Below are 17,909 nucleotides of genomic sequence, written 5' to 3'. Positions count from 1 at the left end.
AGATGCGCGGCCAAATTGTATCATTTTTAACATTGAAGTCTATGGCCCTTTGCTTGAAAAAGATATTTAATGGAAATCAATGTAAGTTGGGGCCGTCTGCACATTTGAAAGTTGGTTTCTTGTTAATATCTTAAATAGTTTCAGCTCTAAATGTAATAAATAGAAGTATGCAAGAAATCCAGTGTCCTGCCTTCACCATGCACACTAATTAAAAACAAGTGTATGTTTGTCACATTGTACTGCCAAGTCTGTCTCTATTGCAGATGGCGAAGAAGTTATTGGAACTTATATAGGTAGTTGGTTGATGGTTTGATGATTTTTTTCAAAATTGTCTTGTTTCGATATATTGCAGATTATGATTGTTCTCCCAATGAGAGATGCTTGCCACTACTGTGCTACCCATTTTGCTGGGGTGACCACTGGTGACTTTGACTTAGCCCAAATAGGTAAATATTCTCATCTAAATCGTGGAGAGAAATAAGTCAACGGCGTGTAAAATAATTAAAATGTTCAGATTTGTAGAATGCTTGACAGATATGACAATGGAAGTGTGCCTCCCTCATGCAACAAGTTGCTTCACACTGACTTGTGTATTTTCAAACGTTTCAAATCATTAAGGTGGTATTACAATCTCCACATGTATTGAAAAACTATTAGAATTCTATAATTCACAAATAAAATTAGATTTCCCCCTGTATATTTATTGTTACATTTTGGTGCTGAAAAACTCTTGACACGGAGATAGACAACATTGCCATTCAAGTATTCTCTCAACATAAAGTATCCATTATTCGTTTGTTGACGTTTCCTTATAGTGGCCTTTATTTCGTTACATCCACTGCTACAATGTTACAGATGCCTATTGTGATTACAGCAGGTTTCATGAAGTTTAACGTATAGAAGAAAGCCTTTGTAGCGTGTAGATAACCTTAAGGGAAATGGGCGGGTCTATACTCTTTAACCAATGAATGCCCTTCTTCGTTTTAAATCGTTCTCTGTGTCAATCATTTCTACCCTAGTCAGCCTCCCTCGATCGCCATATTGGGTACTGAAAAGGTTTGTCTGTTGTTTCTTCTCTCTTACTACGAGACGAAATTGACAGGAGTGGCTTCAGTTACGGCACTTTGTTTTGATGGTCTGTCGAGACTACTTTAGCTCATATTGCCATATTGGAAGTTAGCGTTTCTTTACAGACCTATGCATGCGTTTGTGTTGATCAGCCGATTTACTCTTGTTTTGGATCGCGGCGAGCAAGGAGGAAATAAGCATTTTTAAGTGTTCTATTTGGACGTTCTTTGATTCTCGGAAAATGTCAAATGTTCGTGTTTCAAATGGGAGCCCTACATTTGAAAGGACCGATGCTCGGTTTTCGGATCACCCCAAACCGTCAGCCTGCAGGAACCTTTTCGGCCCGGTGGATCACGAAGAGTTAAGGAGGGATTTAAAGGGACATTTGCAAGAGATTGAAGAGACGTCCTCAGCGAAATGGAACTTCGATTTTTCAAGTCAAACGCCCCTATTAAACGGGAGATTCGAATGGGAATTAGTGGATAGTAAAGACATTCCACGTTTCTACAGCAGAACTCAACGATCGGCAAAGGGCCTTTGCCCCTCTGGGAATAATAATGTGGATCTTAATGGGAATAGTTGTGTGACTCCACCGCAGCCCTCTGAAACCACAGAAAGGTCGGAGAGCAAAGAGCAGTGCACCGGGCAGAGAAAAAGACCAGCCTGCCATGGTACGCGTTTATGAATAATGATGATAAATTCTGATCATGATGTCAGTCTGGCTACTTTGTCTTTCTGCCTTCTGGCCACTTTTCCGGTGCTGGCCCATTCGCTGATGTAATTTTGTATCAGCCAGGCTCGACGTTGTAACCTTGTAGCAGACTGTTTGTTTGCTACATGGTCGAAAGTTACCAGTTAGATGGCCCACTTAGTTATTCTAAATAAAAGCGTTACTGCAATGTATTATCATCGTTTTCACTAGGCTTTACCGGTAGTATATGACTGTCAAATTGAGACGGCATAGAATCTGATAAGTAAAATCACAAAAGATAATTTTAAAAAGTAACGCCCGGCGCTATTGGCAAAACTTCATTTCGAGAATATAATTTTGACATCTTAACTTTGTTTGACTTCTCTTCCAGACCTCTCGTCCCAAAATAAAAGGTCACACAGCAGTTCGGATGAAAATACTCGTTGCCCAGCCTTGGCGCATTCTGTAGAACATACACCGTTGAAAACCAGTCCCAGGACTCAAACGTGAAGATGACAAAGGTGAGTAACTTATCTGATACAACTGGACAGAAGGACTATGATCTCTTGGAGCTTGGAATATGCTGGAGTTTCTCTATTTCTAGCTCAGGCAACTAGTTTCATAGTTCGTTAGATATTGACTGGCTTCAGTGAGATGGACTATGCTGTTCTGGAACTCACCCAATATATTGGCAATTTTTTTGCAGGGAGTGTAAAACTGCTCAAGTTGGGTTTTGTGAAGAGAGACATCACTTGACGTGTGTTCCTGTAAAAATTTAAGACCTACTGTCTAAATAATATAGTTGTAGAGAAGTAGTTGTGAATTTCTCACGTTATGCGCAATTGCCAAGTGACTATTCGCGTTAATGAAGCTCGAAATGCATAATGAACTATATCGTGACGTTCAATGCGGTCTAGTAAAGGGTTAAAGTCCAAGAGGCTACACATAGGCGACGTTTACTACAACCATTGCCACGGTGAGGTTGAGTTTCCGACGAAACTGTAAACAAGTCTCAGAACAACACTATAGTAAAACGTCAGCAACCACTGCCCTCACCAGAGGGAGAAGAGGCTGGTCTCCTCAGAGTGCCTTATGCACGCTAGGCCCCTCTCAAAACATCTGTCCATTCTCGTGAATGAAAGCACAGTAGCCTATCAACGTTTTTTTAATAGGCCTAGAGTTTTAATGAATCTTTCAAGTGTGTGTTGGAGAGAACAAATTATAATTTGGAAAGTGAAAGTTTTCTGGTGAGTCTTGGTGCTTTGAATGAGTCCACAGGGTGTCTTTTTGACTTCAATATTTGGCAGTCTTTAGCTTTCTTAGAAATGTTTTGTAATGTCAAAACTACCACTGTTTTTTTTTATGCATTTGTATGTAATCATGTTCACGGTTGTAAATTAGAGCTGATCTCATAACTTTTTAAAATTTCTCTGCAGAGCTGAAGCCGTATTTCCCCTTTTGTCATCAAAAGCCTCAGTGTTGGTTGATTTTTGAAGAGGAACTACAAAGAAAATGAAACATATCAATTCTCCTGAAGGATGGGGATGCTGTGCAAGCACTGAATATAAACACTAAAGTTCTGGCACTCATAAAGTTACTGCCTCTAAAAGCAGTCAATGTAGCAGTGTGCAATTAGGTTTTCCTTTTTTGCTCATTTTTTTTACTACCTGTGTATATATTTCTCTTCATATGTAGCACATAAAACGTATTATGTTTTTTTTTTAATCCTTTATGTAAAAGGTGTGAATTTGATTTGACTTGAAGAATTGCAGTGTATTTTTGTTTTCAAAATGCTGTGTATCTTAAGGCAGTGAGTGTAACCTGTTGAAGTATAATAAATCTGCTCCATTGAGAAAATGATTATGGATTAAATAATTGTTCCTCGTCATTATAGATCTTCATAGGTCATCCCTGTATGTAAGGAGAGAAGGACGGTACTTAATGTGTGGCCTTGTTGGTTTTTTTAAGGTCATTTAAGTGTCACTCAATCTGGGTTCTCATCCACCCCACAAACTATTTCTGTTATGACACAACAACAACAAAAAGATCTGAAGTCAGACAATATTTTTTTTGTATTTTGAGAGATTCCGGAATATCACATTTTTCCTTCTCACCCTTTTTGAAAGTGTAGCCAATTTGTATTTGAAGTTGTGGGAGGTTATCATTTGCTGAAGGATAGTCTATGTTAACTGTACTGGTTGTATGAATCGACTGTATCCTCCTCCTGACATGCTCAAATATGTCTTTGTTAGTTTAATGGTTGTTTCTTTTTAATGAGGCGTTTCCATATGGGTGGAATAATGCCCTACAATACCAAATACCTGGTTGCTTCAATATGGCTGTCGACGCTTTCACTTACCATCAGGTTGCCTTGACATTGTACTCCTGCGTGATTAAGAAAGGTAATAGAATTTGTTCGCCCCCCCCCCCCCCCCCTTCTTCTCCATGTCATTGTTAGACTGCTGATCATGTAAATGTAGCTTCGAAAATAACTTTTTTCACCCAGTTACAATCAGCCTTTGTTCAGAGGCTAAGAATTGTCACACAAAAAAGCAGTCACTCTGCCTGTGTATTTCGTGTAAATCTTTGAAGTGTACATAACTGTGTAAAAACACTGAGAAATTATACTAACTTATTTATGTCAGGCTTTTTTAAATGTAGAATAAAATGGGGTTTTGATTACGGTTATCCAAAGTGGCATTTACATTAAACATTTTTTTTCTTTTTTTGTAAAAGCATATTTTTGCTAGTTTTTATTTGATCAAATAAGGTTGCAACCTGAGCCTGATTAAAAAAAATATTTGATGTGCATTTTGTATTGTGTGGTTATAAGATATGTTGCAATCAATTAAAACTGAGAAATTACATCTATCTGATTTGTTGGTCATGTTTGTACTGTTGATGGACTGTGTAGGCTGGAGAGCATTCCTATCTCTCAGCCAGTAGTATAAAAGTTATTCTATTTAGATTACGCTCACATCTATATTCCTTTACTTCATAACTTGTTTCATATAGCCTATTTGTGAATCACAAGTAAAAATGCCTCAGGGCCCTGCTTTTAGGCATAAGAAAATAACAGATTGCTGTGATTGTGTTATACCTCAGTTCTCTCCATATCCACTGCTTTTAGTATGATTTAGACCATTTACCATTTTGGAATGAAGTCAAAGGCATGCAAAGATTTAACTCGATAAAAACGTATTTTTGTGGTTCTAGTGATTTTCATAGGATTTATGTTTAGATACAGTATTTCAGTAAATTAAGTTAACATGTTTATCAATTGGTGTATTCTCTTCGGCTCGAGGACAAACTGGAACCAAACCGTGCGTAATTGAGTACCATTTGGCACATTACGTTTGCATGTTTGAAGCTTGAAGTAGCACGTAATAGGATCCGGTAAATAAAACGATCCCTTGCTACTATTACGGTTACAAAATCAGGCTATTTCAATATATTTTAGCTTGTGTTTAAAATCAATTGTGCCACGGCTGCCGCCGTCTGCGCAGTGACACTCCCAATATGATGAAATCGTGGAGTATTTAAAAAAAATATATGCCTGGTGATTGACGTTTGAGTCCTCCAATCCGGTTATGTCTAAGGAAAGCACACCGCTGTTGCATCCAGTTACATTTGTCTAACGGCATGTTTGAAACGATTCACTTTTTGCTCTCCACACGGGTCCACAAATGAAATACGCAAGTTAGTCTTAGTGCATGCGTTTATTGTTCAATTTCATCTCCCCGAGTGCATAAGTATAGCCGATAACCAATTAGTACTTTAAATGCATTCATGCAGATGTAGTTTGACTTTGAATGAATTATAGAAAAATGCATGTAGAAATATCCGTTGAATAAAGCAACAGCCCTAAATGATGTCTATATATTTTTATCATGTTATTGATGTCGTTATATATTAAAGCTATACAAACACTGTTTTGGTGTAGATTGTTCATTTGCCTTATTTTGTAGCCTATTCGGTAATTAGTTTAAATGAAAAATATGAATTTCCTCTGTTTTGTCATGAAGGGCAATGGCATATATTTATTTTCACTTTTTACACCAGAATTGTGTTTTGTCCTAGATGTTTTTACTGGGCTACTTTAAATACAATTTCAGCCCTATTTGCAGAGTTGTTTGCAACAATTTATAGGCCAACTATATTTTACAACTGTAAAATGTAGCCTACATTTTCAAACAATATATTCGCCTACACAAATAGCATAAAAACATTTTATAGCATCAATTTTGAAATTAAATCTGGTTCCCAAATCCTTTTAATATTTTCAATTTTTTAAAGAATCTATTTTGGAAATCATCAATGGCATTGTAAATATTAGCAGCAAAGCAATAAAACATGTTCACACTGATATTTGAAAATCTATTGCACAATTTGTCATGCATTTGTTAAGACCTGTGCCATTTCTCACCAAATTCCATCTGATCAGTTCCATGGCAATTTAAGACCTTGACCTTGTGGAGAGGTCAATTCAATCCATTAGTCTGATTCACTCATGCTCATGTACCAACCATCCACTACAATTCTAAAAATATATATTTTTAAAAGAGGATATTGAGTGTTCAGTTGGTAAAAGGGCTCCTTCCTCTCCTTACCCTACTACAGCCTGAGAGCACCAGAAAGCAGGATGCATCAGGAAGACACCTGCAGCAGCAGCTCTTAGTGGGTTCCTGATTCATTCTGAAGTGTGCAGGTGGGTAACCTTAGCTCTGCTGTTCACCCCCACTCAGAGCTGGGTCCATTGTCCATGTGTGTGTGGCTTTGTGCGGAAGGCCATTGTGAGGGGTGGGCGCTTGGCACTGTTGTGTCTGGGGCTCCCAGTCAGACAAAAGGGCCCGTCTAGGAGCCTCCGCAGGGCTCCGCCCTGCCGGCCCGAAATACTGGAGAGGAGGAGGAGGAGGAAGTGCTATCTGCAGTCTGAGAATACCACACTAAGAGTATCACTGGACGGGGGGATGATTTGTGTCATTAAGTCATATTGGCATGGACAGAGGTCAAGGTCAATGTTAGGTTATTTGTGCCAAACATTGAGTAAACTAATTTGTTGGTTCATTCAAAACAGAAGCCCTTCTGTTTTTATAACGCTCCCCAAGAATTCTGTCAGGCAATGCTGTTGTTTTTCTGTATAATTCATTTCTCTATAACTAAAGGGTAAGTTTGACCACATAGGCAATCCTGGTTATTCTCCAGAGGCCCAACCAACAGTTGGACTGGAAATGTTCAACATGAAAGTAGCCTACACTGTTATTACATTGTTATTATCCACGGGTGCAACTTTCACTGGGGATGGGGACGGGACATTTTTGTCCCCCACAGTTTATTGGAATATTGGAATATGATACAGAACGAGGGAACTGTGTGCTTTAGGACCATGCGGATGCCTTCGAGCGGTCGGGTAGGCTGTTTGGAGTGTTTATCCGACTGGATAAAAAATATGTTTTTGTCCCCCCACTTCTCAAACCAAAGTTGCTCCCCTGTTATTATCTGTGCTTTTACCAACAACATCTCAGCCATCCAATGAGCCATAGACAAGACTATGGAGGCCAAAGAATATAGTCCATAATTTTTAAGTCCCAACTTTCAGCAAAGGCCCTTTGCTATCTCCTTGAAGTGTTTCAAATTCAAACATAAAGCAACGCATGTTTCTCTACTTTATTCTTATTCACTCTGACCACCATAAAGAAAACCGCTATGAAGTTGAGAATATTCCAGAACATTTCTTTGTCTCAGTTTTATATGTGCCAAGCCAGACAGAGACTGAATTCACACTTCCTAGTTATATCAACAGCAACAGGTTATCTTTTCCTGTTAACCGCATCAGTACTTTATATAAAACCACTAGTTCCTCCCCATGTTTCCTGAATTGGCCACAACCAACGTCATAACCCAATCCCCTGGCACCATCTCCTACGGGGGAAGAGTGCCCACAAACAAACACCTGCCTGTGTTCCCTCTTCTCTGACAAATACAGCACAATGATGGCCAATGAATAGTTGGAGATGAATGATTGGAGAGGGTGGAGAGAGAGGGGTGAATTCTGTGGAGAGATGAGAGATGTGATGCTGCGGAGCACCAAATGATAGATGTACAGATGTGTCTATGGCATGTTTAGTTTTTGTGGGGGAGCTAATGGTTAGGCCCTAATGCTCATTAAACGAGCGCACCTGCAGCCTATCAAAGAGCCTTTATCTGTTATCGGTGCAAATCTGCTCAAGTACGCAGATAGAACCGCGAAATCAAGCGAGGCAAGGCACACTCTGTCCCTCTCCTAAGTACCTCCTACCCCATGACCAGTATGTCTTTGGTAAGGGAGAGTAGGGTAAGTTGAGCCCTTTTATACATTCAGCATCACTCCATCAGGGGAAATATATAATTCTTTCCAACAAAGATATCTACATACAGTATACACTCACCGAACAGTTTATTAGGTACACCACCCCGCTCCTACTTACAGATGAGTCACGTGGCTGTGGCTTGCTATATAAAACAGGCAGACAGTCATCGAGGCATTCAGTTACTGTTGGATTGAACATTAGAATGGGCAAAATTTGTGAATCGACTTTGAGCATGGTATGATTGTCGGTGCCAGGTGAGTCAGATCCAGTATCTCAGGAACTTCCGCCCTCCACTTTTTACACACAACTTATCTCAGAACACCCAACTGGTCGATCCTTGTCACAGATGGGCTATTGCAGCAGACGACCATAACAGGTTCCTCTCCTATCAGCTAAAAACAAGAAGAAGCAGCTCCAATAAGCACATGATCACCAACATTGGACAATTGAGGTGTGTTAAAATATTGCCTGGAACATGACAACGAGTTCAGTTTACTTGAGTGGCCTGGTCAGTTCCCAGACCTCAACCCAATAGAGCATCTCTGGGAATAGATGGAACGGGCTGTTCACAGCATGAGTGTACAGCCGTCCAATCTTCAGCAACTGCGTGATGCTATTGCGTCAGCATGGACCAACATCCCTGTTGAACATTTCCGACACCATGTAGAATGCCCCGAAGAATCCAGGATGTTCTGAAGGCAAAGGGGGTCCGACCAAAAAAAGTGGCCTCTTGGCACATCTTACCCCCCCGGTAAGGGTGTGAGTTGAGCCGTGGGACAGGGTAAGTTAAGTCGCCTAAACATTTCTGTACTGAATGAAATATTACCACTACCTTTGTAAAACCATGTCTATCTTTATTTCTCAAACACAATTCAACACAATCACAATCACCTTTTTGTATTTTAATCATTTTAAGTGTATTTTATCACAGGCTTAAACTAGTTTTTTTAACACTTTTAACATAGTCCAGGCCCTGTTGTTAACTCATATCCCAGCGATATTGCCTTGCAACTTGCCATGGGCACAAACATTGGCTCAACTTACCTCATGGTTATTAGCTCAACTTACCCCAAGGCAAGCATTTAGCTATATTAGCCCACAAGGCTACAAGGATGCACTTTCATGCTAGGTTTAGGACAACATATTGAAGCGTATAGAGACCCCAACTGATGTATAGAACAATCTTAAAATGATCTACTTTGGTTTAGATACAAGTATCATTAAACTTATAACACAACCATTTCATTTGACTTGGTGAAAATACATTCTTTGGACCTAACTTACCACTTTTTTACATGTGTTTTTTTCCTTCACAGACTCCCTGAAATGAATATTTAGTCAAATTATGATTTTTTTTATATGGTTTCCTAGAAACAAGGGTGGCTCAATTTACCCCCTTTGGCTCCTCTTACCCCACTCTCCCCTACCTAGCCCAATCTAGTCAGGAATGTCTTAAGGATGCATTCAGATGCTGTTGGCCAGAAAACAGGGCCTCAAACATCTGTGCAGTGTAGATAGACAACAGAGTGCTGACAGACAGGGATTGGAGGGAGCTGAGAGGTAAAGAAGTGCCATACTCATGGATGTGATCAGGTGTGATGGCCTGCAGATGACTGCTAGAGAGGAGGACCACACTGATACAACCAGCTGTTCTACAGCCACATATATGAGATGTTTCAACAGATTGCAGTCAGAGGAATTACTTGTACAGCAGGGAATGGGGTGGGATGGGGAGTGTAATGGTCACAATGGAGATGTTCCACACAGCGAATAGAGCAGAAGCAGTAAGATGCTCAACATAGTATTACTATGCTGTATCATTTTGTTGTTGAAGATAAATATTAATCTTGCTTAGCTGATCTTTCGTTTACCGAGAATGATGATGACACAGGGTGTGGTGGTGTGTGTCACATCATTTCACGAGGATTATGCAAACAAACAAAAAAAAGTGGATGTGGCAATCATTCCTGTCAGTCAAATTACATGTTGCAACATAATGCTATTACACGGTAGTAGTAGTAGTAGTTACTGTCAACATGTCCCAGGTAGGAAATTGATCTGAGGCGTAGTTTTCAAATTTTAACATAAGGAAGAAAATGTTAAGAATATTGAGATGTTGAATACATAAATACATGAACAAGCAGGATTCAAATGAAATGATAGGATGAGAAGAAACATCCAGTAAGCGTTTAATATTAGTCATAACGAAAGTGATACACCAACAAATAAATGACCTCACATCTGGCATATGCACAGAGGGAAATATCACACTAAACAGCCACTCTCTCTCCCCTAAAAACCACTGCCAATCTGTTTTGTGGAATTTCTTGAAACTGCAACAAAACACAGTTGAGTTTTCCTTTGATCAATCAAGCAGCCCATAACTCCAGCTGATTCGGGCTATCACCGAGGCAGCATGTCAGAAGATACTAGAGCTTTCTCTCACACAGCTGCAGAACTCAGAAGGAGGTTTTTCTTTTCTCCGTGCAGGTCTCTTGCTTCTTCATGTCCCTAGGTGCCTCAGCAGGCCTGAACCGTGGCTCAGTGGGGCTCAGAAGAGACGGCTGCTGTAGTGAGGAATGAGCATGTTCTCAAGTACACAGCATGATGAGGAAAACAGTCCTCTCTACTCTTGTCAGGCTCTTGGTCAGGGCCAGCCATGCAGAGACTTAGAGATATGACCAACGGACACAGGGACTCCAATATTTACTCTGTTATGTGTTGGCAGCAATGTGTATATATACTTTTTAAAGTAATGTTAACATGAGAAGGTATGTCAAACATAAAGGTAGTGCTTGCAAAATAATCCTTGTATTTTTCTTGGCTATTGTATGACAATGTGTGGTGTGACATAACACCATGCCCTTTCCAAGCCATGTTCTCTCCCCTCCTATTCCTCTGCAGCCCTACTCGGCCTCTGTCTCCACAGTAGCCCTTAGCTGCAGCTGTACTCCATGCCTCACGTACTGCTCTGGCTGGCCAAACCCCACCGCACCACTGAAGTCCTTCCAGTTCCAGCCAGGAATCTCAGCCTGTCTGGGGGAAAAGTCCCCAATACTGTGACCTACATAAGCAATGGACAGCCTCTCTGTCCACTGGCCTCTTTACATAACATGTGTGCACCACCCCAGACTTCCTTTCCTCGTCCTTCTCCTCCTGATCCTCAGCAGCTGCTGCTGCTGTTGGCTTACTTGGCCAGTCTTGGGTGGGGTTGTTGCGGACGGCCGGCTTGCCCTGGCTTGGACATGAAGCAGAGCAGCGTGGGGCGTTCCAGAGGAGCGTAGACTAGAGGGATCTTGAGATCTAGTTGTTGTTGGCTGTTGAACTTACTTACCCTGGTCACTGGTCAGTGGATAGGTTGAAACAACCACACCAGACATATGGTCCAAGGGAAATCTCAGAGGGTAAAGGTCACCGATGGTCAAACTAACCCTGTAACCTCTTGGTGATTCCTCTCCCAGGGGTGATGTAGCAACTACCTATACGAACCACAGCAGAGGTCAGAGGTCGTGCATTGTATTGTCTCTTCTTTTAAATGGTTACATTCAAAGACAATATCCGGTGCTCTACGGAAGGGGGCTAGGGTGAGGTAGGCCTCTGGAGGTTGCAGTGGGTCAAAGGCCAGGGTCCCTAAGGACAGCACTTACTGCTGTCTGCTTGACGACACAGTACTACTTTGAATGGCATATGCTATTTTTATTCCACTGTGATGGATTTTTTAGAATAAACGACATTGTACTCCACTGGCTTTGTATGACATGTTTGATGGAGCCCTTTGCAAAAAGTGGGTGAGGGGATTTTGAATGGGAATTTGAATTATGCTTGAACACTAACTGACAGTGGCTGAGGAGCCACAGTAGCAGCAACAACAGCTGTCTTGAACCCAACTATTGCCCTTCGCTATTTAGGGACTCTCGATGGAGTGGCTAGCATCAGCTGCTGCTGACACTGTTTATGTCCCTCTCTGACACACACATATACACACGCACGCACACACACACACATACACACACATATCTCACCCATACACACACAAAAACACACACCTGTTCACCGGTATCGGCTTTCTGCGTTGTTGGGCCTGCATGGGGCCCTCAAGGTGCCCAGTCTTAAATACCATATTCCAGGTCTCCTGCGATACACAGCACCAGTCAAAAGTTTGGACACACCTACTTATTCATGGATTTTTCTTTATTTGTACAATTTTCTACATTGTAGAATAACAGTGAAGACATCAACACTATGAAATAACACATATGGAACAATGTAGAAACCAAAAAAGTGTTAAACAAATCAAAATATATTTTATATTTGAGATTCTTCAAAGTAGCCACCCTTTGCCTTGATGACAGCTTTGCACACTCTTGGCATTCTCTCAACCAGCTTCATCAGGTAGTCACCTGGAATGCATTTCAATTTACAGGTGTGCCTTGTTAAAAGATCATTTGTGAAATTTCTTTCCTTCTTTATGTGTTTGAGCCAATCAGTTGTGTTGTCACAAGGTAGGGGTGGTATACAGAAGATAGCCCTATTTGATAAAAGACCAAGTCCATATTATGGCCAAAACAGGTCAAATAAGCAAAGCGACAGTCTATCATTACTTTAAGACATGAAGGTCAGTCAATACGGAAAATTTCAAGAAATTTGAAAGTTTCTTCAAGTGCAGTCGCAAAAACCATCAAGCGCTATGATGAAACTGGCTCTCATGAGGACCGCCACAGGAAAGGAAGACCCAGAGGTACTGTTGCTGCAGAGGACAAGTTCATTAGAGTTACCAGCCTCAGCACAAATAGTTTTTAAAAATGCAGCACAAATAAATGCTTCACAGTGTTCAAGTAACAGACACATCTCAACATCAACTGTTCAGAGGAGACTGCCTGAATCAGGCCCTCATGGTCGAATTGCTGCAAAGAAACCACTACTAAAGGATACCAATAAGAAGAAGAGACTTGCTTGGGCCAAGAAACACGGTGGTAATCTGTCCTCTGGTCTGATGAGTCCAAATTTGAGATTTTTGGTTCCAACCACTGTGCCTTTGTGAGATGCAGAGCAGGTGAACGAATGATCTCCGCATGTGTGGTTCGCACCGTGAGGCATGGAGGAGGTGTGGAGGTGCTTTGCTGGTGACACTGTCTGTGATTTATTTAGAATTCAAGGCACACTTAACCAGCACGGCTATTACAGCCTTCTGCAGTGCTACACCATCCCATCTGGTTTTCACCTAGTGGGACTATCATTTGTTTTTGACCAGGACAATGACACAACACACCTCCAGGCTGTGTAAGGGCTATTTGACCAAGAAGGAGAGTGATGGAGTGCTGCATCAGATTACCTGGCCACCACAATCACCTGACGTCAAACCAATTGAGATGGTTTGGGATGAGTTGGACTGCAGAGTGAAGGAAAAGCAGCCAACAAGTGCTCAGCATATGTGGGAACTCCTTGAAGAATGTTGGAAAAGCATTCCAGTTTAAGCTGGTTGAGAGAATGCCAAGACTGTGCAATGCTGTCAACAAGGCAAAGGATGACAAATGATTCCACATGTGTTATTTCATAGTTTTGATGTCTTCACTATTATTCTACAATGTAAAAATTAAGACCCTTAAATGAGTAGGTGTGTCTAAACTTTTCACTACTACTGTTTATATATAACTTTCTCAGATGCCGTAACATGCTATTGTGAACACAAGTTATGAGGGTATAGGCTACTACATCCCACACAGAGCTACATTATATTCCACTTTCTTGCTGGCTCTCTCCTGATGCTCAGACACACCGAGCATCTCTTGATGCTCAGTTTGCCTGCCGATAGTACTTAGCACCTCTGAACAGAGTGTCGGCAGTCAATCTCTTTTGTGCTCACACAGCAAAGACCTTGAAGTCGTCAGCCACTGAGCCTTGTTAAACTACTCCAAACCAGAAGGTGGCAGTGGTGTTGTTTGGCAATGTGTCGCTTTATGGTATAGTCAATGTTAGGGCTAATGTTGCTATTGTTTTAGAAAGCCCTTGATACTAGCCAGATGGCCACAGCTAGATAATTAGCTACAAGATAACAATGAAACAATTGAATTCACTCTCCATAATCGCATAGAGCCCATATATACATTTTTAGTTAGCTGGCTAAAGTTAGCTAAATGGTTAGCATGATTTGCTAGCTAGCTGTTGTGCTAGCTAGGTAAAGTAAAGACACTGCATTGACTCTTGGCTGCCAGCTGCAGGCAGCTGCTTCATGGAAACGAATCCATTGTGATTTAATTATAATGGTACTAGCTACAGTGGCCAGATAGCTAGCTTGGGAAAGCATTTAGTGTTGTGTGCATTGTGCTGCACTTACTACCCCATTCATTTCATATGAAGTGTGTTTAGCTAGCTAACTAATAGGCTAGGGGATATTATCAAACCTAACAAATAAATCCTTCTTCAAGAACAAAGCTCCTTCCTCTAGAAAATAAAATGTATTATGCATCTTCTGATGAAAAGGGGGTGGATTACACCGGGAAAGGTGCCGTATTTTTAAATTTTTCTTATCAATCCTTTCAGCTCCCCCACGCGGAGGTTCGTGCTCTCTGATTGGCTCAAAGTCAAGTTGTCGGCCACTGCCGAGCATTGCGATTCTACAAGTAGAGACTTCAGATTCATCGGTACACAGCAGGTACTTCTTTTGTTCTAGCAAGTGAAGGAACGGCCCCTTACTGTGATAAGTACCTATCGGCAGTCTATCGGCAGTCAGATTCTCTGTGTGTTCCATGCTTTAGCCTGTGATCCTGCTCGTGTGTTCTTCTGACACCAAAACCTTGTTTGAAGTGGGGAGTCGGAGATGAAAGTGGAGTAGCAGGGACCAGGAAGAGCTGAGCTGGCTCAGTAAACAGCAGCTAGACCAGGGGGAGACCAGGGGGCAGGGGCTATCAAGGTCCCCCACCACTGACATAAACCAGGGGAGGACAATGGCAGCATAACACCTCGGCTGGGCTGTGGCTCTCTGGGTAATTGAAAATGGCTTTGGTCTACTCGTCTACTCCCCTCACCTCCCAATCCTCCTTCTCTTGCCTTCCTCCCCTCAATCCACCCCTCCCCAGAGACCTCTCTCTCTCCCCGCTCTGGCCGTGCTGTTCTTGGGCTATCCCCAGTATTTATTGGCCTTTGAAGGGAAATATAATTGAGTGGTAATTTGAGATGTATTCTTTCTCTCTCACTCCCCTGCCCACATGCCTCCATCACTCCTGAATGGTTATGGAATATTGAAGTTCAAAGTAGGCACAGTGAACTTCTTTTTTCTCCCCTGATTGCAGTGTGAAGAAAAAACACTGAATTTAAGTATTTTTAAAAACCTTGTGGGAATGAGAGGCCATGGGTTACCTTGACCTGACGTGGCAAATCAAACAGATGCAGCCAAGAACGAAGGATTGAGTCCAAGGAAAGCAAATTATAGACAAGATGAGCTGGTAATCAAGAAACACTGAGCCCAAGGAGAGGCCAGAAAATATAATGAAATAGATTTTTATTTACACCAGATTTACAGAGGGTTGTGAATATAATTTACAGTCATTCCAATCCGTTTTAAAACACTCTTTGTTTCTCATCATCTCTCAACAGACCAGGAGACTTCCCAGGTTGATCGTTCCACATGATAATAAATATGAGGCAATGTTATTATACACAACTCTTATAAAACTATACAGGTCAGCCAGATGTATGTGGCGCAGTTATGTCAAAGAAACTTGCTTTAAAAAGCAACCCGTTAATAGAAAATACATACAACTAATCTTCAACCACGGCAAAATAATAAAATATATACTAGTAGTGGAGAGTCTCTCTCTCTCTCTGTCTCTCTCTCTCTCTGTCTCTCTCTCTGTCTCTCTCTCTCTCTATCTCTCTCTCTCTCTCTCTCTCTCTCTCTGTCTCTCTCTCTCTCTCTCTCTCTCTCTCTCTCTGTCTCTCTCTCTGTCTCTCTCCCTCTCTCCCTCTCTCATACTATAATAATGGAAGGGCTTGCATTCATAGCTTGGTTATTTAAAAAAATATTTTCTACTGGCTATACCCAGCTGGGTCCTGGCCGTCGAGAAATATGTGAGAAACTAAAAGAGAAGCATTCTTTCTATTCAAATGCTTTAAAGGGCTTTGAAATCAAAGCATGGTACATCTCTCTCTCTTTGTGGTAGCCTGATATTTCAGGGCCTTCACACTAAATTATGTAAGCCTACTGTTTAAATTGTACACATTTTTCCAGTATTTATTTTCATTAGTCAACTCACACACAGAGCAATCTCCCCTTACCAGGAATTCAGCACTTAATTAGAAAGAGAATGAAAAATAATCAGCTCTAATGGGGAAAATTCATTTCAAATTGCATACAGCAGTTGGAGTCCAAAGAAGGAAAATAAAAATGTTTTAGCATGAAGAAGGGTGGGTGGTGAAGTGGTTCATAGGAATATCCGAGTGAAAATCTTGGCACGGGGTGTTGAGTCAACTGCAAAAGGCCGTACCATAACTCCCCATACTGTTCTTTCTATCACTGTATTTCTGTAGTACTGCACTCTGCCTTGTCACGGCTGTTTTGCTATTTTTATTAGCTTAACCGTAGCCGTAAATCAGCGCCAGATTAGTTCCTGCAGAGCTTTCCCCCCCCTCTACTCTGCTCCAGCAGCACAGGCCCAGCCACTAACAGACACACACTCCGGGCAAAGTCAACAGATCATCTCCTGGTCCTTCTCTATGTTACTTGATAACTACCTACAAACATACGCCAGGCCTAAATACAGTAAGCTGAGATGAATTGGTGGCCATATGGAAATAGTGGGTGCTGTATTTAGGTTTTTATGGTGCCAAGATCATCAGTAGGATTTGAAGAATTCCTCTGTTAGACTTCTGGTCTGCTGTGGTCTTTAGTGAGTGCTCCTAATAATGTCATTAATGTGTTGGTTTGCTTGGAAATGATAATAATAATCAGTGCTCTGATGTGCCTCACTGAATGAATACAGTTGAATACATTAGCATAGCTTATGTGACTATTTACAGAGGAGTGAAAGTGGCAGGCTAATCTTATGTAACTAAAGGGGAATTATGTGTGCTTTCCCTACACTCTATGCTGTGGAAGTTTCAGCAGCAGGTTTTCACAGTGCTGCTATTACAAAGGGAGATAGAGAGAAAAAAACTTCTGAAGAAGAGGAGAACCCCGTATCCCCGTTCACCATGATGTGGGGGACGGAGGAGGGACTGTCAGTATACTGCTGCCATGTTACCTCTCAAAGTTCTCTACCTCCCGTAACTTTCAGACAAGCCCACCTCTTCACTAGAGGGGAACAGAAGCAGGAGTTGACTTGTTCACATTCTCTCTCTAAGTTCAGAGGTCAAAGACAGTGACATAAAGGTATTTTGGGGGTTATGAGACAAGTGTAGCATGGGGTACTACATGTATGAGTAGCCAAACTACACCACCTTCCTAATGAAGTAACAGGAGTACCCCCTTTTTCTTTATTTGAGTCTGTACCCTCCTGGCCAAGCAGCTAATATCTCATGCCTGGTTCTAGCCCCTGGTGGTTCCATCACTGGCGCCTCTCTGTCCACTGTGACATCACCGCCCCTCGTCCAAGCTGACGCCGATGCTCTGGCGTCTCACGATGCTGATGCGGGAGCTGTAGGGGGCTGGGGGTGGAGGGGCTGGGGCTGGGGCCCTCAGGAGCAGCTCTGCCTTGGGCTTGTACTGGTCCACCAAGATCTTCAGCACTGCCTCCATCTTATGGTCCATCTGGTATATCTATTTATACAACACACACAAAATAAACAACAGAAGGGCACATGTT

General features: G+C 41.6%; 2 protein-coding genes across 3 annotated transcripts in view; one reads left to right on the top strand and one right to left on the bottom strand.

Annotated features, from left to right (window-relative positions):
- The first annotated feature begins 1,062 nt into the window (after positions 1–1,062).
- Positions 1,063–4,630, top strand: cdkn1bb (cyclin dependent kinase inhibitor 1Bb). Its single transcript, XM_029668384.2, has 3 exons — positions 1,063–1,739; positions 2,151–2,280; positions 3,196–4,630. Exons 1-2 carry the CDS (start codon positions 1,310–1,312, stop codon positions 2,267–2,269), a joined length of 549 nt encoding a protein of 182 aa, XP_029524244.1. The 5' UTR covers positions 1,063–1,309; the 3' UTR covers positions 2,270–2,280; positions 3,196–4,630.
- A 10,960-nt stretch (positions 4,631–15,590) lies between these two features.
- The window catches only part of kcnq1.2 (potassium voltage-gated channel, KQT-like subfamily, member 1.2), a 247,892-nt gene continuing 245,573 nt past the window's right edge, over positions 15,591–17,909 (bottom strand). For both annotated transcript variants that reach the window (XM_029668380.2, XM_065022648.1), the window contains one exon: positions 15,591–17,863. In XM_029668380.2, the coding sequence (XP_029524240.1) occupies positions 17,681–17,863 (183 nt within the window). In that variant the 3' untranslated portion in view covers positions 15,591–17,680. The remainder of the gene's footprint in view (positions 17,864–17,909) is intronic.

The sequence above is a fragment of the Oncorhynchus nerka genome, linkage group LG9a (assembly GCF_034236695.1).
Source record: "Oncorhynchus nerka isolate Pitt River linkage group LG9a, Oner_Uvic_2.0, whole genome shotgun sequence".
NCBI classification, from domain to species: domain Eukaryota; kingdom Metazoa; phylum Chordata; class Actinopteri; order Salmoniformes; family Salmonidae; genus Oncorhynchus; species Oncorhynchus nerka.
This window is presented reverse-complemented; position numbering and strand designations above follow the sequence as displayed.